Below are 19,489 nucleotides of genomic sequence, written 5' to 3'. Positions count from 1 at the left end.
TGTGGCACTTGGTGCCATGATCTAGTTGAGGTGTTAGAACATGGGTAGGACTCAATGATCTTGAAGGTCTCTTCCAACCTAGAAATTCTGTGATTCTGTTTTAGCAGCTTCTCAGACAGAAAAAGCAACCTGCAATTGCATAAACGGTGATTAACTTTGATTAACACTGAGGGCATGGCTCCCGTGTGTCGAAGCCCAGCCTGGCCTGTGTGCAGGGGCCAGTGGCAGGAGTGGTGGTGGCACAGTCAGAGTGTTATGGTGCTCCTGGAAGGACAGTGTGGCCAGGAAATGTACCATCAGGAGGGCATGATGGGGACTTCTTGCTGGGGGAGGTGGATGAACTGAGGGGGAAGATGCTCTGTGGGCCTGCCTAGCAAGCCCAGGGACGCTGGTGGCCCTGGGCAGGATCTGGTATCCCAAGGGAGTGATGTGTAGGGCTTGTTGGCTAAATTGCAGTCCCACTAGAAATGGCAGGGGATGTGCTGGGGCCAGAAATCCCCTTATGCCCAGGGACCAGCCCACCCCCAGCACGCTGCTTGTGGCAGTGACTGCCTGAAGTCCCATTCCAAACACCAGAGTCAGCAGATCCACAGGTACAGAAATGCCTTTATTTCTCCAGTAGGCTGAAGTGAAACTGCGAGGACAGAGGCTTTTTCTCACTGCTTCTTGAGTTGCTTCGCATCAGTGCACAAAGATCGCTACCCTATGCCCTGTAGCATAGCTGCTGTTCCCTGGCTGTCCAGCACAGCACACCCGTGCATTCCTGCTGCTGTGCCATGCGCAGCCTCCCCCAGAAGAACAGCAGATTGCATGAACCAGTGATTTTTTGGCTCCTGGGCTGTGAAGCACTGTGTGCCCCCCAGCAACCTGCCCCTCACCCAGGCAAGAGCAGAGCCCGCAGGGGGGATGCCAAGGGGGAAAACACGGTGAGTTACCCCCCAACTCCACCGCTGGAGCCTACCGGGGTGGATACTGGGCACGCCTCAGAGGGGCCCCTGGATCCAGTGGCCTTGGGGGTACCCTGGGGATCCCCACCCTGAGGGCTGCAGTCCCGTCTGTCCACTCTCACTGTGGCTGCCCTGGTCCCCCTCGGAGGACTGGCTGCTGTCAGCACTCCCGAGGCCGGGATAGGGGCCGTGGGGGCCGCCGCCCGCCCCGCCAAGGCTGTAAAAGGCCCGCTCACGGACATGGAGCTCGTCAGCACGTTTCACCTGGTCCAGCTGCCGGCTGCGGCCCAGTGTTGCAATGGTGCCCGGCACCCCAGCCCCCAGCCTCCTGCCATGGTGCCCAGGCAGGCGGCCACCCCCGGCCCCCAGCCCTGCTGTCCCACTCTCTGCACCTCGCCCCCACTCCCGGCCCCTGCCTGCTGCCATGCTGCCCGTGGCTTGCCCTGCCTGTGGAGCGGGGCTGGCTCCTGCTTTGACAGCATGAGATCTGCCCCCAGCATCGCCATCATAGCTGCCAACACTTTTCTGGGCCCCGCTCGACACCCAGCCACTGGGTTTCCCAGTTGGGAGTGGTGTTTTGTCCATCCTGGGTGTCTTGTCCAGCCCTGCTCCCCCTGGACGGACCCTCATCCCTGCCCCGGGCCGTGCCTCCACATGGGAGGGTGTGGAGGTGGCTGTCCCCACTTCCCCACTGCCTCTTCTGCCGAGCACAGTGCCCATGCCTGCCTTGCGGCTGCTGGCTGTCACTGACGGGGTGGTGCGGTCCCTCTCGGTAGCGGCTGGGTGGATGCTGCCCCCCTTGGCTGGGACTGTGATAGTGGCCTCCATGTCATCCCTGTGGTGAGGGGTCGTGGTAGCCACATGGTCTGGCTGCTTCCCCTTGGACTTCTGCCCCTCTCCTCTCACCTCATCATCATCTTTCCCATGGATGCTGGCCACTGTGGGGCTGGTAATGTCACCACTAGTGACTCTCCAGGGAACAGGGGTTACCAGTCCTCTATCAATACCAATGGTGGTGGCACCTTCCTCATCCTCTCCAGTGAGACGGCTGTCCCTGAGGCTGCTGGTAATGCTGTCCCCATGGGTTGGGGTGGCTGTGGTGGCCAGTCTTTCAGGCTGCCTGCGGGTAGGCATGCTGTCATCTTCATCTCCACTGGGTGCCACGGTGACGTCCAGCCTGTGGAGGGGCCTGCTGCTTCCCACAGAGGGGATCCTGTCATTCTCCCTACTCACTGTGACACCAGCCTGGGTGGTTACCTGCTCCCCCATATGGATGTTGGCCCTCCCAATGAATATGTTTACCTCATCATCCTTGCCTGGAGAGACCTGGGTGAAGCCATTGGCCCTGTCTGTGCTGCCCAGGCTCCCGTGGGTGATGGTGACGCTGCCTGAATCGGGGACATAAGCGTATTCATCCACACCTGCAGCATCCACTTGGACATCCTCCATCTTCTCAGTGACAGAGGACAAAGCAATGTCTCCTGTCCCTGTACCCTGCTTAACACTCTCCTGCCCTTGGCCAGAGACAGTGGCCTCTCCACTGCCCTCATCCCCTGCCCCTCTGGTAGTAGGGGCCCTCCCCCTCCCCGCAGTCATGGCTCCCCCCACCGGAACCACCCTGGGGGCACCATCATCCTTATTCTCACTCCTGACCTTGGACCTGTTCCCTACCACAACCTCGCTGGGGCGTTCACCCTGAGGAAGAATGGGAACACCGCCATCAACTTCCAGCACCAAATCCAGATCACCGCTGCCCTCTGAGCTGGATGGGGTGGGACCCATGCCACCACCACTACCACGTGCATGCATGCCAGTGCCAGGGTGAGGACTGGGACCATCCCTGCTGATGTCCGGGGTGCTGCGGTTTTCAGGATTGAAGACAATCCCATACTCAATTACTTCACTGCTGCTGTTGTCACTGCGCTCTGGGGCTGTCCCAGCTGACCCAGCTGGTGGCTCCCTCCTGGCATTGCCCTCATCCAGCCGGTGGCTGGGGATGGTACTCTGGTGGTCAGCCTCTTCTTTCTGTGTAGTACACACAAGGGAGACGTCAGGGTGATGGACTGCTGCTGGAGGTACCACAGGCAGGCCAGGGTCCCGCAGTGTCCCCTGGCTACCTCCTTACCTTTATCTGTGTCTGGTTCCTCCGCGTTGAGAATGAGTAGACATATTTGAAAATGTAGAAGCCATGCTTGGCATTGCAGCTTTTCAGAAATATCTGGTGGGGAAGAAAATAACCAAACCCCACAATTTTCTTATTAATTGCATTGGTAGGAGTTTCCCTTTCTGCGTCTGGCACTGCAGTAGAGTCCCCCCAGCACCCACTGAGGCCCCAGGAGGTGGCAGAAGGATACATACCCGGTGTTGTCCCACACAGTTCCCAGCAGCTCTCTCGGGCAGCGGCGGTGGCACCTGTGGGCAGCAAAACACAGGGAAGAGCTGAGGCATCAAACACTGCCTCAGCATACAGGCAGCTGCCAGTGCCAACTGCTGACCACCCACCCTTTCCCACCTTCAGGGAAGGGTGGGAAAACTGCATTGATTAGCCACCAAATTCCCAGGCACTAGCTGGGGTGCTGACTTAAAGACAGCAGTAGTAGGAAAGGTCAAAATCCCTTTTCCAGGGTCTGAAAAGTTTTGTGAATTTAGCTCCAGCATGATTGTATTGCATGCTAGCTTTCATATGGTGTTGTTGATAAATAACAAATAACCTTTTCCTGGAGACTGCTGCAGAGAATTTTACCATAGAGCATTTTTAATACACAGCATCATTGCTCACAAAGGAATGCTCCAGCTTACTGCTTGGATCTGCCTGTGATGAGTCTGGAGCTGGTTAACTGGCTACAAACAGTAGCTTAAACAGTGGAATTTCCAGTGTTTACTAAGCTACTGCTTAGTAGGTTGCAGGTTTCCAGCTCTCCCTGATTATCCTGGCATCTTTTGGTGGGTATTGGCTAGTGGATCCCTCAGGGTTGGGGAACCTACTAGTGGGAGCATCCTGTGAGCCCCACAAAGTCATTTCAGGCATCCCTTACATGCCAGAGTGAGAGACAGCCCCATGGAGGAGAGTCCTCTTTGATTTCAGAAAAATTAGTCCCTGAAACATCCAAGCCCAGCTGAAAGGGCAGAAACACACCCCAAGGTATAGAATATCCCCAGGTCGTTTCATTGTTTGTGAACAGTGTTAAAGGCCAGATTACAGCTCTGGTCACACAGCATAGCATTAACTCCCATATGTGCTCCTATCTGAAAAGCAAATCTGTGCTGATTTATTGCCTTCCCCTGGGCTGCTCTGCTACAGACCAGGTTGTAAGAGCTTGCTCTATGGGGTAAAAGACACATGGGAGGGGCCATCTCAGGGAAGATGGGATTTCCCTCCTCCTTACCCTGACAAAAAAGCAAGCCTTTTCTAAGAGCAGACTTTCACTCTAGCTGTGTATTTAGTAAGCTGAACAACAGTTATGCAAGACAAAAATGGCTCCTATTATATTCATCTTAGCTTGCCCAAGTTTTAGTTAAATCTCTCAATATTTCAAATTAGGAGAGCTGGAAAATAATTGTGGGTGCCCCTCTGACCACTGTTCCCCACACAGGTAAAATGAGCATCCTTCCCGCACCTCCCTGCCTGTGGCTTCATTCAGGTTGTTTGCAGGCCAAAAGCACCAGGCAGATCCCAGATCCACAGAAATCCAGGAGGTACAGCCACCCAGATGGACACTTGTGCAGTGCCCTGATTGCTAAACTGAAGGAACATGCTCAGCCACCTCAGTGCTAATATATATTTTTTCTTCTGGGATCACCTCTGCTGTTTACCTTACTTCATTCCCCAAGCACCAGAGGTGGTGTACACAACTACAACCTATGTTTTCCCACTGCTGAAAGCAGGCCAGGATGCACCGGATAGCACATCTCATGCTTCCAGCAGTAGCTGAGAACCCAGGAAAAGCCATACTTACAGGTGTGGTGAAGGCTGTGCTGAGCAGGCACAGGCACAGACAGGCAAGGGATGTTTGCATCTTGGGCTGCTCCTGGAGGTACAAAGTGAAGCATTGCTGCAGTTTGTATTCCTGGGACTTGTGGTCCTCAATAATCCTGGTTAGCAGCAACCTAAAAGCTCCTGCTATCCCAAAGCTCCCATGGCAGCAGGGTTTTGCAGTCACCCTGTTTTTTCCCAGGCTTTGTGGTGGTCCTTGGCATTGTCCTGCCTCTTTGCATCCCTCGCAACAAGGGCAATGCTCTCACCATGTGCTTAGGGCACAGCCAGCAGCTCCAAGTGGGAGCTCTGACACTGGCTATTAAAACTGCCTAACTTCCTCTGTCAAAGCAGTTTGGGTGGATATTTGTAATAAATGGTCCCCTAAAGTTGCTGCAAGTTAAGCTGTTCATAAATTCGAATCAAGAAACCATCAGGCTTTAGGCTTTCACAGCACTGATAAATGGCAGCAGCAGGCAATATCTCCATTGGCCAATTTTCATTTCACCCAACCACCCTTGCTTGGGCTCGCAGGTCCATCCCAGAGACTGAAGCCATACCAGTATTGCTACAGGGAACACCAGAAGGAAATACATGCACAAAGATCAGCAGTACAAAAGCAACGTAAGCTCAAGAGATGTGCACAGCCAAGGATCAGGATGTCCCCATCCCCACTGTGGCTTGCCCAGAGTGAAAGCAGGAGAATCCCTGCTCAGGGACAGCAGAGCTGAAGGGCTAGGGAGAGAGAGGGCAGGAAGCTAGGTAAGAAGATTACCTTTTCCTGTTGGAGGCAGGTCCCAAAGGCAGACTGTGGAGCCTGTGCCCACTTTGCTGAAATTTAAAGTTGGCCCCGGGTGCACAGAGCCAATCAGCTCCTGCCCAGGGACATTTGTCAGCTCTGGCAGTGCTCACAGATAACCAGGGGGAGTAATTTCCAGCTAAAAATGTGTTTGTGGTAAAAGACAGCTATCAAATGTTCCACCTGGCTGGATAAACAGAAAGCACAGTTTATAAATATCTGTTCTGAAGGCAAAATTGCTCAATGATTAGTGCAGATCTTAGTGTGGCACATATCCAGCTTGGTTATTGATAAGAGGGTGTGCAGTGGGTCTTGGCTTGCTCACTGTGACCAACATGGGAAAGCTGGCAGGGCTGCAGAAATGGAAGGGCAAGATCCAGAGCCAGGCCTGGTCCCGGCCCTTTGGCATAGAAGGGCAGTGTTGGCCAAACTGAGAGCCTCACCATGCTGTGTCTTCTGACACTTGCTTTTTGGGTTTCAACCTCAGCCCCTCTGAGCTAAACCTGTGCAAGCACAAAAGAGAAGAAATACGTATGGCAAAAAAGAAAAAAATATGTATGTTTTTCCATGCACTGCTTGCACAGGTCCCTTTGAGCCCTACTCCATTACAAAGAAGTGCTACAAGGGTGTGGACAATGTACAAACCCTCCTTCTCTCCACCTATACTTTTGGTGGCATTGCTGGTCACCTACACCCTTGCCAAGAAAGGTTCCCACTGCTGCAGCCAGCCTGGCTCAGGCAGTCACTGTTGTGGTGGTGGCAGCAGCTCCCATCCCACTCTCCATTCTGCCCTAACCCAAACCCTGGGAGCTGGCACAATGCCCACGTTAGCAGCAGAAATGTTTCAGCCATCAGCATTCAGCCTCAAGCAGGAACAAATCCTGGAGCCAGCAGGAAACTGACCCTAGCCACTGGCCAGGGAGTGGCAGTCAGATGCCACCCCACAGGGCAGCCAGCCCATGTGCCCTGGCTCCTGGAGAAGAGCCTTTGCCAGATGCCTGGGGGGCTGACGCACACAGGACTGGGCTAAGTGCCCTGTAGGAGTGGGACCTGGCCCCTGGCAGTGCCAGGGCTCTGTCCATGCCAGTTTCCTGACACAGCAGAGCACCCCCTGGGGATGTGGATGATGGAGCTCTTGTGTCCCTGCACCAGCCACGAGTGCACACAGGGCTCCTCAGTGCCGCCGTAGGGATTTGTCCCCAGGGGTGCCCATGCTGCAGGCAGCACCTACTGCCTCCCCAGAAGCTGCAGCCTGGCTTTGGCATACAGAAGCAGTTTTGTACAATGGCCAGTGACTTGTTGCTGCAGGAATAGACTAGTTCTGCAGTTGGACCTGCATCAGAAGCTGAACTCAGGTTTCCTTCCTAGGAGTACAAGTGAAGCACGGTACCTGCCATAAACTGTGAATGAAGGCCATCTCTATTCCCAGACAGTGGCATCTCTCTGGAACCCAGAGGGATTTGTTCTATCCCTATCCATAGTGCAGATCACCAGTTGGCCAGGGACATACTCCTGTTGGGAAGGGACCCTGAGCAGGGATCCTGAGGACTCTCAGCTAGGCATCGCCATCGCTGATGAAGGAGGGGAGTGGATGCACCACTGTCACTGTGACAGCCTTACCTTGCTCTGGGAATGGGGCTGTGTGACAGGGACATTTTGGGCTGCAGTACTGGTGTTCAAGACACACATCCAAGTTGCCCAGCCTCATACCCTTATGTCTGGTGCAGGGACAAAGCAAAGCCCTCATTACAGGGGTGTGTGTCTACAGATGCACAGAAAGAGAAATTAGTGGTTTTGCCCTTATTAAAATTGCCTGATGTGTGGTCAGGCCATGGGAGGCACATTCCCAAGGAATAGAAGACATGATAAAGTTATCACTGCTCACGTATTGGAAATTCACATCAACTTTATGTAAAACAAGGCTGTAATCCCACAGCAGTGTCCCTAAGAGCACCCTTTCATTTTTCAGAGGGCACTCTACAGAAGCCTTCCAAGTTAGCCTTGCTATTCCTCCCTCCTTTCATGTGCATCTGAACTGGAATAACAAGATTCAGCCCTAAGCATCATGGGCAACTGCAGCCCCTCAGCCCCTTCCCAAGTGCTGCGCTCCTCCACTGACCACAGAAAATTTGGCAGCAAACCTTTTGTCACCAACAAGCTCAGTTCAGTTGCTTTATTTCACTTCATTTCATTTCATTTCATTTCATTTCATTTCATTTCATTTCATTTTGCAAGATACAAAAAAAAAGCCTGGGATGGAGCCAGGGATGGAGCCTGTGCATGACAAGCTGCCTGGCATCCCCTCTGGCATGCGGTGGCTCCAGGGAGCCTTCGAATGCACCTTCCTGAGTGTCTGGGGCTGACAGGGACAGCACCAGGGCTGTGCTCACTGGCTGTAGTAGTAATCCTGGCCATACACATCGTACCCGTGCCCTTTGTAGTAGCCGTACTCATCCTCATAAGCGCGGTAGCTGTCCCCACGTGCATACTCATCCTGTTCCTCATACCCACCCTCAGTGACGCCCTCGTCCCCCCGGCTGTGGTCCCTGGCTGTCACATCATACTCCCACAGCTCCCCAGCTGTGGTGGCATCTGTGGTGACATCTGTGGGTCCCCCATCATCCATAGTGGTTGCCTGTATCAGACCCTCTTCATTGGTGGTGCTTGCAATGGTGGTAGCTTCAGCTTCTTCCTCCTCCTCCTCTTCTTCCTCTTCTTCTTCTTCTTCCTCCTCCTCTTCCTCCTCTTCCTCAGCTTCACCAGTGCCCTCCTCAACCACCACAGTGCCATTGCCATGAGGTCCAATACCCTCTGTGGTGTTGGTGCTTGTGCCATTGACACCATTCTCATTCTCATCTACTTCGTCTTCCTCCTCTTCCTCCTCATTCTCATCACTGTCTTCATTTTCAGAGTCTTCCCCCTTGCTGGCAGTTCTCTGCCTGATCCTCTGGCAGCCCTTGCCCTGGCAGAGGGAAGACAGCACAGCATTACTTGGATGTCAGGAGCTTGTAGCTCCATGTGGAAAGGGGAAGGTATGGGCACAGCTGAGCTATCCCCCGCACCCTTCATGTCAGGACTGTCTTTTTGGGGTACCCTTTCCAAACCCAAGTTAATGCCCAGAGCTTGGTCCAGCTATAGGTATTTCCACAGCAACCCTCCAAGCAGAAACAGAGTGCAGGGTATCCCATGGGTACGAGCAAACATGCAATGAACAGCACCCCATGGGTGCTCCCTCTATCTCCCCAAACCACACCTGCTGGGGGGATGTTATGTCTCCTCCCGGTGCAACTTGGCAGTCCTCAGGGGCTGCTCCAGCAGGGTGTCCAGCTGCCTTGGTTCCAGCATAAAATGGCTCCTACAAGGACAGGGACAGGACAGGGCAGGGGATCAGCAGCTGGAGTGGAGCACAGGCTTCCCCGCAGTGAGAGGGATACAGGGCATCCACACAGAGCATTTGGGCATTGCTCCGAGTTCCCTGCTTTCTCACAGGTCTAGTTCCAGGCTGAAATGTAGAAGCTGCAGCAGGGCAGATGGAGCTGTGCAATTACGTGGTGGAGTGGGATGTTCCCATTCTGGCTCCAAGTTTTGCTTTGCAAAGCATCTAAAGGTTTTCCTCTGAAGTTACCTCGCCAGTTTCCAGTAAAAAAAGAAAGCCACAGGCACACTACATGCAAACACACTGCATGTCATGTGCGGACGGTCAGTGAGAGTGTGATGGCTCAAAGCCAGGCGTGAGCCCAAACCCCACCAGCAATCAGCCATTGGCAACACTTGGCCCCAGAGATCAGCAGCAGAGCGGGGCTCACAGTGGGGTGCACGGCTAAAAGAAGGGTAAGGAATAACCCAAATGCAAACAGAGCCTGAAGCAGACACTGAGGAGCTGGTGGGGCAATTCACCCAGGGCCCAGCCTGGGAGGTGGAGCTGTTGGCCCCAGCACATGAGCCCAGCCACGCCAGGGAGACCTGAGGTCAGTGTCATCGCTGCCCTGGGCAGTCTCTGCTGCTCACACACCAAGACCAAGGACACCTACCCTGGCATTTTGGGCCACCTCAGACCTTGAAATACAGGTGCACGTGCTGGCAGAGAAAATCCAGGATGCTCTCCTCTGCAACAGGAGAGCCATCAAATTGCACAGTGCAGCCAGCTGTGCCAGTGGAAGTGATGCTCCCTATACAGCAGCCAATATAGTGCTTTTTACAAACCGATATGCTTTATAATGCTTTTTACATAACTGACCTTGGGGCCTTTCAGCATGATTCATCTTGCTGACCACTCTGCCAGTGAAGGCACATCCCTGCATGAGAGCAGCCACGGCTCTGGTGCCCTCAAAATGAAAAGGGCAGACCTAAAGAGCAGCTACATTCCTGCATACCAGTTAATTTCTTCCTGAGAAATGAAATTCCACCTTTTGCTACCCACCCCACTGCTCAAATTTATCCTTAGAGATTGCAGTGGTAGGGGAGAGAAACAGCTAAAATGGGGCAAATTGCAGGGGGTGCCAGAGCTGGCACAGGGGCGACCCTATGCTATATCCCAAGCCCTGACAGGCCTCCAAAGCGGGGTTTAAAACCAGACTCCTTGCTTTCATTAAATAACTTTTTAAAAAGAAAAAAATAAAAGACTTGATTAAGTGTGACACACAGGATTCTAAGCATTCCAGATTCTTATTTCAAAGCACCAATGTGCCTGAGACCACTGGACCATTTTTGAGCATTTGCAGCCCAATAAGGTACAAAAGATCTTTGTAATCCCTTCCATTTAATTTTGGACCTGGGTTGCTCTCACAGCTCCAGAGGTGCCCAAGCTCACACTGATCCAGCAGACAGGAGCAGCTTTACCATCTGACTGATACAAATTTGACTTTCCCAATATTGCATCAGTTTGTGTCACTCCACAGACACACATGCAGAGCATAACTGGGTTTTCCGTAGGGGTATTCTCAGTGTTACAGGGGTAACAGATCCTGAAAGATGAAGGTAAGGGGAGTTCCTAAGAGCACCTTCTTCCTTGTGTGAACCTCTCTGGTTCTGTTCTTTGGCCTGTCCTGCTTTCTGATCCATTGGAAATGGAAACCCAGAGAATTTGTCTCAGGGTTGTTTGGTGCAACCCCTGCCCAGGAAGAAAAAGGAAAATAAAAAAAAAAAATAAAAAAAAAAAAAGGTCCAAGGTCCAGAGTAGAAAATCCAGTTGTATCCAGAGTGCAAGCCTGTGGGAAGTCAGTGACCACAAATGCTGATGAGCAAAGACTACAAAACCAAAGAAAGTTCCCAAATTCCTGTATTTGTTTTGCAGAGTGCTGGTTTGCCATACTCACCCCCTCTTCCTCCTCCTCCGAGCCATCCCCCTCTTCCTCAGATGAGTCACTACCCTAAGAGGAAAAACCAAGTTGGAGGCGGGTGGGTGGGTTCCCAGTGGTGTCATGAGTACAATGTTCTGTGCCCAGGCCTACAGGCCATGCCAACAGGGCACAGACCATGCCCCCATTTCATTTGGGCCAAAATCTCTGCATTTGGAGGGCAGCAAAGCAGCAGCAACCCCTCGGAACCACCCACCTGGTACCGTCGCTGCGGGGGATACACGTAGATGTATCTGTACAGGTAATGCCGGTGCCGGCTCTTGAAAACCTACCAGGAGAAGGAGGGGGGAAATCCCATCAGTCTGGGGCCTTGGGTACAGGAGCTACCAAAATGTGCTCTTCCTCAAGATCAGCCCTGTATGGGACTAGGCACAGGGGACACCCTACCGCATTCTCTTCTGAGTCATCCAACTTGGGTTTCCGCAGCCAGCTCTTGACCTGGGGGAAAGGGGGAGTTGGTACCTGCCCCACACCAGCCCTGGCAAGGCCAAGGGGTCCCCGCTCAGCTGGCACTCACCGAGAAGGTGCACGCCATTCCCACCAGGCAGACAAACACCAGGACACTCCTCATGGCTGCTGTCTCTAGGAACACCGAAACACATTGAGGGCTTGCTTTTCAGCTAGAAAGCACCAACACCACTCCAAACCATCCACATGTCTGTGTCCACGTGGGTGACTGGGGAGAAGAAAGGCTGACCTCCAGCCTTCCTTGGTGAGGTCACCCAACCCCTCCATAGACCAAATTCTTTCTTTTTCTTCTTTTTTTTTTAAAGATCTGCCTCAACTTCCATTAATACATTTTGTTTTTTCTAGAAGCCACAATATACCAGAAAAGCAAGTTTCACCATGTAGTGAACTCAAAGCTTTCCTGGAGAAGGATGACTTATTCCTGTTTCCCCATTGCCCTTAAGGGAGGGGAGAAAGCCAAGCCCCACTGGAGATGCAACAGGAGCAGCTGGGAGCACTGCCCGCCGTGGCCGCCCTTCCATAGCTCCAAGACCTGCTTGGGCTTTGCCCGGGAAGCAGTTGCTCCTGGGAATTACACCACAGACAGTGTAACCTCACTGAGGAAAAACAAACAAGCAAACAAATAATGGAAGCAATTGGCTTCACAGGCTGCCATTGGTAAAAACAGCAGTGGCAAGGCACTAGTGCAAAGAGCCCCTCAGAGGCACAGCTGGAGAGGACTTAGCTCTAGGCAGGTCTGAGCTGCACACCCAAAGCACCAAAACACAGCCTGCCCTCATGCATCAAGGAGAAAGGAGCACACCCAATCGTTTCCAGCATCACCCCAGCCTTCCCCCAGGGAACAATGCTCCCAGCATCCCCCTGAGCTCAGTCAGGCTTTCTCCTACCCTTCCTCTGCCTAAACTCAGTATCAGCTGTTCTTGTAGGGAATTGTTCTTACATTTACCTGTGCTTGAAGTTTCCCAAGTTTTGCTTAATTCAGGCTATAAAACAAGTGTCCACAAGTTTCTCTGACCTTGCAGCAAGGCTCTGGATTCTTATCCCCTCCACCCAAGCGCTTCATGAAGCCACAGATCCAGGAAAAGACTAAAAGCAGCACCCCAATCCTACCAGCAAGCTGACCCTCCCATCTCCCTGCAAAAAGCAGACATCAATGCACAACCTAACTGAGAAAAGCAGCAGCAAGCTTACCCTGCCCCAGCAGTGAGAGCTAACCATGGAGTCAGCCGGCAGAGATTTCCTCCTGCTGCTGCCCCGCTGGGATATAAGGTCTGGCTTTGCCCCCCCTAAACCAGTCACCGCCCTGCCCAGAGTGACGCCAGCTCTCCAGCATGCACCAAAACCCCTCCAAAATTTCAACGCTGGCAGATTTGGTGCATAAACATAGCACCCCACACCGCTGCCAAACCCAAAGAGGTTTGCACTGCGCCGCTTAATTGAGGGTCTGGCCTCAGATGTGCGGCTGGGAGGCCGAGGGTATAATAATGCTCTGGGTTTTAATTAAAATAAATATTGGGAAATATGTTGCTGGGGGGTGTCCACCTCCCTTTTTGGGAAATCCTGTCACTGTTTTTTCAAGTAGACAAAAAGACCGACCTCAAAGACCCAGCCCCACAGCCACTTGTGCAGAGCCGTTAGACCAAAAAAAAAGCTAAATCCAAAAAAAATCCCTCTCCAGGATGCCTGCAGAGGCCTTGGTAAGGGAAGGGAAAGAAAAGGGGACTCAGATACAGGTGTCTCTCAGTGCCCCTTTGAGAGCCATTTATGCCCCGGTATTGCTACAAAATACAGGTCTGCTTTGTTTCTAATGCCCTGCAAACTACGCAGGCCCACACAGGGGCCAGCCCAGTCCCCTGCTCTCAAAAATCAGGCATTGCTCAGCTGAAATCTGTGTATGTCCCCAGCAAAGCAGAATAACTTCCTGGCAGTGGGGGGAGGAAATGAAAAAACCCCACCCACACGTGCACTCAAATCACACTGGGGACCTTAGTGACAGGATACAGCAAGTGGATGCTGCCGCCTGCACCCACCTCTACAGGGATGTCTTCTCTCCTTTACCTATATTTATCATTTCCTGCTTGGATTTTATCCACCCAGCTCTCCAGTGCACCTCTGCTCCTTCTTTCCCGGATTTTTCTCATACTCATTAGCAAAGGCCCCTAAGCTACAGCAGTTCAGGGGGTGACTATTCACCAAATGCAACTCTGCTTTCCACAGTGGCAAGGAGAGCTGCAACTCCCACTTGATGCTTTCAGACCGACAGCCCGAGGAGAAGGAAGAGAGGTGCTGAAAAATAAATGCTTTCAGGCAGATCTGTAATGGTCAGCTTAGCCAGTGGTAAAACTATGGTTATTTAGGACAGAAAAATCCACTTTGCCATGAAATGACTGGATGTTTCTTCTCAAAACTAGGGGCAAAACCAGCCTCAACTACACGCAGGGGAGCCCATCATTGACAGGTACATGATGGGGAGTTGATAATTGCTGATGGAGCACTACACACATAAGTTGTTTCTGAGGAGGGAGAGGTCCCCCATAGTCCCCCAATGGTCCAACACCCCTGGCAGCAGACCATGCCACATGCCCACCATGCAACCCCCTGGGCCTGCAGGGCACAGCTGCCCCATGGGCTTCAAAGCCCCTTTTGTGACTGTGAAGAGTCCTAATTATAAGGGAGGCCTGTAGCTGGCTGTGGCTTTCAGCTGACGCCTTGTGCCAGGAAAAGCCACGCAAAAAAAAAAACCCAAAAAAAAAACCCCAAACAAACAAAACAAAACAAAACAAAACAAAACCCAATAATAATAAAAAAAAATACAAAAAAAACCCCAAAGCAAAAACCCACAAAAACACCTCAGCCATGCAGTTCTTCGGTGCCAATGCAGCAGCCTCTGACAAAGATAGAGATCAGCATTTATGAGGATGAGGATGAGGATTCCCATGTTCCCCCATCTCCATGGGGCAGGAGCAGCTGGAGGGGCTGCCCTGCTAGGCATTCAGGGCAGAGATAGATAGCCCTGCTTCCCATTGTCCCCTGCTGTCCTAAGCTGCCTGGCCTAGGAAAGCAGTGAGCAAAGTGCCTGGCTTTGAGCTTAAAATTTCATCAGGGCTTGGGAACAGAGAGTCCTGGTGGGAGGTGATTTTTAATGTAATTAAAGGGCTTCTACTCCAGGCTGCTTAAAAAAAAATATGGAAAACTGACTATAAAAACACATGTTTCACCCAAGATCCCTAAAAAAAACCAGGATAATTAACGTGTGCTGAAGTGCCTTGTGCAGCCAGCACCTATGTTTAGCTCCTGGAGCGGGTGCTGCCCAGGCAGGCTACCAGCAGCAGCAACCTCAATGGCACCATGGTGGAAAACCAGCAAGGAGCTCAGCCAGCTCATCCTAAACATTTCCATTTGAAATTTATTTTCTATTACTACTCTAAAATCATCACATGGCGAGCCAGGAGTATTGGTCCCAATGCTTTTGCAAGAACTCCGTCTCTCCAAGGTGGCAGGGCTTGGAGTGATCACCCTTTTATCTGAAAGGAATCTGTTATTAAAAGTGAATGCAGGCTTTGAAAGCTTTATGAAGTGATATCATCTTGCTGGAAACAAAACATAGAACAGCTTATCTGCCTCCAAAGGATGGGGTTTTAACCAACGTGGTCTAGTGGAAGGCGGGGTTTGCACCAGCCACTGGCTGCAGCTTTGTGCCGCAGCTTGCACCCAGCAAGGGCACCCTGTACAGTTTGGGTGTACTTACTTGCCTGAGCCCCTGAGGATCTCAGGGTCAGAGTGTCCCTGTCTGGCTCAGGCTGACATGGGTCCTAAGTCCAAATTTAGTTATTATTTTTGCAGAGCGGTAAATGAGCAGAGCAGAGTGCTCCTGCCCTACCCGGCACACTGCAGGGCTGAGGCCACGCCGTCCTATTTCCATGCCCTGAAGCTATTCTGAAAGGAAACCTCAAAGCCAAAAATAAGTAAAGAAAACAAAACCAGAAGGACACTTTGAGCATGGTGGGAAGAGACAAAGGTGCTGCTGCAGCCAGGGAAAGGGGCACCCCTGTGTCGCCCTGATTTTTTAAGATTTTCTAAGCCTTCTGATGTTAACATTCTTGTAGCAAACTTTCTCACACACTTTCTGTAAATAACTTACTGTTTTGCATTCTTTTATTTGAGAAATTTGATAGACTGTTAGTTTGTCCAGTGTCATTGGAGGGGTGGCACTTTCACCCTCCAATCCATTGTCACTTTTAGAAAACTATAAATGCTAAAGTCAGAAAATAAACTTCCCTTTTCTTCACCTTGAAAGCAGCAGTGTTGTGTGCTTGTGCTGTTTCGTGTCCTATAGCGACACCCCTGCTATGCAGCTCAGTGGCCAGGGTAACCCCAAAACCTGTATATAGGAGTCACCTGAGAGCTTGCCCTGGCTTCCAGCTCTCCTCACATACTGTCAGGGACGGGAGTGTGTGTACCACGGTCACCAGCTGGGGAGAGAAGTGATGAGAAAGAAGAGGGAGAAACAGCATAAGAATAAGGAATGCCTCTCTTTCCCCTTACCTCTCAGAGCACAAACACAAATGCAAACCAGCATCAGCTGCACACACAACTCATCATTCTTTTGCCAACATCCAATTTTAGAATAAAAGTGTGAGGGGAGAATATCTAAAATGCACCTTGTATCAGTCTCCATTATCAGTACACAATCTTTATATATTGGCCCTCTGCAACTGAACATATCACATGATTTTCCTTTTTCTCTGAGCAGAAACCAGAAAAAGGAAGTTAATTCTATTTCCTGGCAAAATGCAGGCCAGGAGTAGCTCTGTAATGTGAGCACTTTGAAGCACCCTGAACTCTGGGAACCAAACCCAGCAAATCACTGAGGCAAGGTTGCAGCATTATCGTAAATCCCAGACTTGCCACCACCCAGGCCCTCACGTGTTTGAGCAGTATCTCTATATTGGATCTCCTGTTTGTTTGTTTTTCTTTTTTTCGGGAACAAGAAACTCTTCATCAGCCAGAGCAAGTTACCAGCTCTGGTCCTCCCAGCTGTCTCTGCCTCCATCCACATGTGAGAGCTCTCAAACACATCCTCGGGAGAAAAAGCCAAATAAACCCCCCAAAAGGTCTTATTTTCAGAAGGCAAACAGGAAAGTAGCCTCTGTTCATTGCAGAAGTAACAACCAACCACCTGCACATTCAGCTCAGGAACTGAGCTCTCTAACAAAGTTAAATCAGTATCCCTGGACCTTCAGGCATCTGGAAGGTGTGGAAGCACACTGCTTCTGTGCTGCACTGGTGATGGCTCCTACCTCCCTGTCACTGCATACACTGCTCTAACTTGGTAAAACCCCTGAGTATGGCATTAAAAAGGCCCTACTTGCAGCAGAGGCAGAGTGTGCTGTGTGTATCAGCAGGAACTGCTGCTCCTGAACTGGTTATTTGTTATTGTGTATACACATGGGTTGCAGAAGAGTGATGTATGTATCCACATATCACAGAATGACAGAATGCTTTGGATTGGAGGGGACCTTAAATTTCATCTAGTCCCAGTCCCCTGCCATGGGCAGGGACACCTCCCACCAGACCAGGTTGCTTAAAGCCCCATCCAAACTGGCCTAAATACATAGAGAAGAGCGTGTCTTCTGCAAAAAGTACCTTGACACTCAGGCACTCATTTCCCTTTTTTAAAAGGTGTCTTTACAAAGTTTTCACACTATCATAAAACTACTTTTTGCTCTGCAGGTGAAACAACACCAGGTCTAGAAAGAGCAGATGTTGCCCTGGCCCCCAAGGTGCAGTTTCAGCCCCTGTGTTCAGTAACCTGATGCCTTCTGCTAAAATACAACTGCTCTTTGCAGCTTTGCATTTCAGGAAACAGGAAAAAACTGAACTGCAAACCACTTGCTCACTCTGAAGGTTTCCATCGTGAATTTGAGGAGTGCAGTATGAGAGGATTTAAGGTTTCCATCATGAGCTGGGGGAATGCAGTACAGGTGGATGCTAACACTTACACTTTACTTGTACTATCCTGTGGTGCCTGGCTTCTTGGGGCAGTGCTGGGGGAACCACAAAACTCCCAGGACATGGCTAAGCCAGGGATGGGAAAGTTATTTGCCATCAAAGTGCATGGCAGTAAAGAGAACTGGAAGAAAAATTTCCTTCAAGCATTCAAAAGGTTTGTAACATTTTGGGGTTTCACTGAGGTCAAAGGCTGTTTTCCCACGTCTGGGATATTTCTTTTGTTCAGATTGATGGCCTTAGTGATTCCGTCAGAGGTTTTTCCTCCCCATTGAAAAGGGCAGAGAAACGCAATCAAACTCTCCTGGCCCCACAGTGTGCTTGGAGAGGAGTGGTTCCCACAAGAGAATTACATCCCAGGGGGCACAGACGAGACAATCCCATCAGACCTGAAGGGAGCCTACAAGGAAGAGGAAGAGAAGTTTCTTACAAGGGCATGTAGTGCAAGACAAGGGGGGGATGACTTCAAGCTGAGAGAGAGAAGCTTTAGATTCAGTAGGAGGAAATTCTCTGCTGTGAGGGTGGTGAGGCACTGGAACAGGTTGCTCAGAGAAGCAGTAGATGCCCCATCCCTGGAAGTGTTCAAGACCAGGTTGGATGGGGCTCTGAGAAACCTGGTCTAGTGTCCCTGCCCATGGCAGGGGGGTTGAATTGAGATGGTGTTTAAGGTCCCTTCCAACCAAGATCATTCTGTGATTCTATCGTTGTTTCTTTCACAGATACTCCCATTTTGCTAAACACAAACACAGGCCAAGAAAAAGCCTGCAGCCAGCTGTGGAACTCAGATCACCATGGGAGGCCCAGGAAATTTGTCTGCACTGTCAAAAAAGCCACCGCTGGATGGAGAGGTGGCCTGCAAGTGCAGGGGTCTCTCTGTTTCTCCCACCAAATCCAGGAAAATAATGGGGTTGAATAAGTACAGCTTGTATGCCATGGCTGCCCCAAGTTCAGCTGCCACAGCCAGGCTCAGCACGGCTGCCTCCCACCACTTCAGCCACCAGCTACTTATTTAAAATAGAATTTTTTCTTCTTAGGACAAAAAAAAAAAACAAAAAAAAAACCCCAAAAAACTCAAAAAACAAAAAACACCAGAAACCTTTATTTTAAGGTTATGCAAACTCATGTTTTCAAAAACCCAAATGGATCCAAAAATACCTGCTTTAACCCCCAATGCTGATTTCTGGGTAAATTGCTGCATTCAGCTCTGGAGGCCACCCCCAATGCACAAAGAACGAAAGAATGTCATGTGGGTGGATAATAAAAGCATCCATTGACGTGGGCATTTTTTATCCCTGCCTAACCCGTCAGGAAAACTGAATCTGACAACTTCATCACATAATCATCCTGAAACTGGAGGCAGGAACATCTCCAGCGATGGCATAGCCTGTGGCTGACCTTCCCAGCTGCTTATCCTGCCAGCCCAACAGCAAAGAGCAGGAGTTTCCCCCTCCAATGCTCACAGTGCACAGACACATGGCACCGAATACATAAACTCCTAAAAAACCGAATACATAAACTCCTAAAAATGCCTTTAAATCCTCCCAAAGAGCATCTTTTGGTCTTACTCCCTCTGCCCATCCAAAACCTCACCCTGTGAAATCCTGCCCATCATCAAGCCCTTCCAGATGTCAAGCAGGGTGGTCCTGCTTATACACAGATGAACAGCATTTGATAGGGACAGTCCAATAACACCAGTGCCCCCCAAAACCTTGCAGATGTCCTTGGCAGGTTCTGGGCAAATCCCTGCGTGAGCCCAACATGAGCCGCTCCCTCCCTGAGGCCAAGCAGGAGGTTTTCCCAGAGAAGGGCAATGCCCAGGAGGGATGGTCCCGTGGGAAGCTGTCCTGGCAGGACCAGCAAGCAGCAGTCAGCTCTGGCACCGGCTCCCTGGCTTTTGGGGAGCAGCCAGCCAGCGGGAGGCAAGTTTTGGGCGTTG

The 19,489-nt window shown here is 51.1% G+C and overlaps 2 protein-coding genes across 3 annotated transcripts; both read right to left on the bottom strand.

The window, feature by feature from the left end:
- Positions 1-598: 598 nt before the first annotated feature.
- On the bottom strand, positions 599-5,810 carry LOC129120817 (ovocleidin-116). 2 transcript variants are annotated; one of them, XM_077176930.1, is made up of 5 exons: positions 5,696-5,810; positions 4,904-4,975; positions 3,306-3,359; positions 3,073-3,165; positions 599-2,972 (listed from the first exon to the last, which is right to left on the bottom strand). In XM_077176930.1, exons 2-5 carry the CDS (start codon positions 4,961-4,963, stop codon positions 984-986), a joined length of 2,196 nt encoding a protein of 731 aa, XP_077033045.1. In that variant the 5' UTR covers positions 4,964-4,975; positions 5,696-5,810; the 3' UTR covers positions 599-983. The 2 variants fall into 2 exon arrangements, with proteins under 2 accessions (XP_077033045.1, XP_054489556.2); XM_054633581.2 differs by lacking the exon at positions 5,696-5,810 and having other exon boundaries at positions 4,904-5,283.
- A 1,953-nt stretch (positions 5,811-7,763) lies between these two features.
- On the bottom strand, positions 7,764-11,647 carry IBSP (integrin binding sialoprotein). The gene is made up of 6 exons (XM_054633790.2): positions 11,594-11,647; positions 11,464-11,514; positions 11,273-11,344; positions 11,035-11,088; positions 8,973-9,074; positions 7,764-8,681 (listed from the first exon to the last, which is right to left on the bottom strand). The coding sequence occupies exons 1-6, from the start codon at positions 11,645-11,647 to the stop codon at positions 8,106-8,108; spliced, it is 909 nt and encodes a 302-aa protein (XP_054489765.1). The 3' UTR covers positions 7,764-8,105.
- Positions 11,648-19,489: the final 7,842 nt, after the last annotated feature.

This window comes from Agelaius phoeniceus, chromosome 4, assembly GCF_051311805.1.
Source record: "Agelaius phoeniceus isolate bAgePho1 chromosome 4, bAgePho1.hap1, whole genome shotgun sequence".
Lineage (NCBI taxonomy): Eukaryota > Metazoa > Chordata > Aves > Passeriformes > Icteridae > Agelaius > Agelaius phoeniceus.
This window is presented reverse-complemented; position numbering and strand designations above follow the sequence as displayed.

Bases quoted from the DNA above. Each gene is read 5' to 3' on its own strand.
- LOC129120817 (XM_077176930.1), bottom strand. From the start codon at position 4,963: ATGCAAACATCCCTTGCCTGTCTGTGCCTGTGCCTGCTCAGCACAGCC. The intron at 3,360-4,903 runs GTAAGTATGGCT...TGCTGCCCACAG, and splicing joins GCACAGCCTTCACCACACCT to GTGCCACCGCCGCTGCCCGA. The intron at 3,166-3,305 runs GTATGTATCCTT...CTTCCCCACCAG, and splicing joins ACTGTGTGGGACAACACCGG to ATATTTCTGAAAAGCTGCAA.
- IBSP (XM_054633790.2), bottom strand. From the start codon at position 11,647: ATGAGGAGTGTCCTGGTGTTTGTCTGCCTGGTGGGAATGGCGTGCACC. The intron at 11,345-11,463 runs GTAGGGTGTCCC...TTCTCCTGGTAG, and splicing joins ATGACTCAGAAGAGAATGCG to GTTTTCAAGAGCCGGCACCG. The intron at 9,075-11,034 runs GTGAGTATGGCA...CTGTCCTTGTAG, and splicing joins CGGAGGAGGAGGAAGAGGGG to GAGCCATTTTATGCTGGAAC.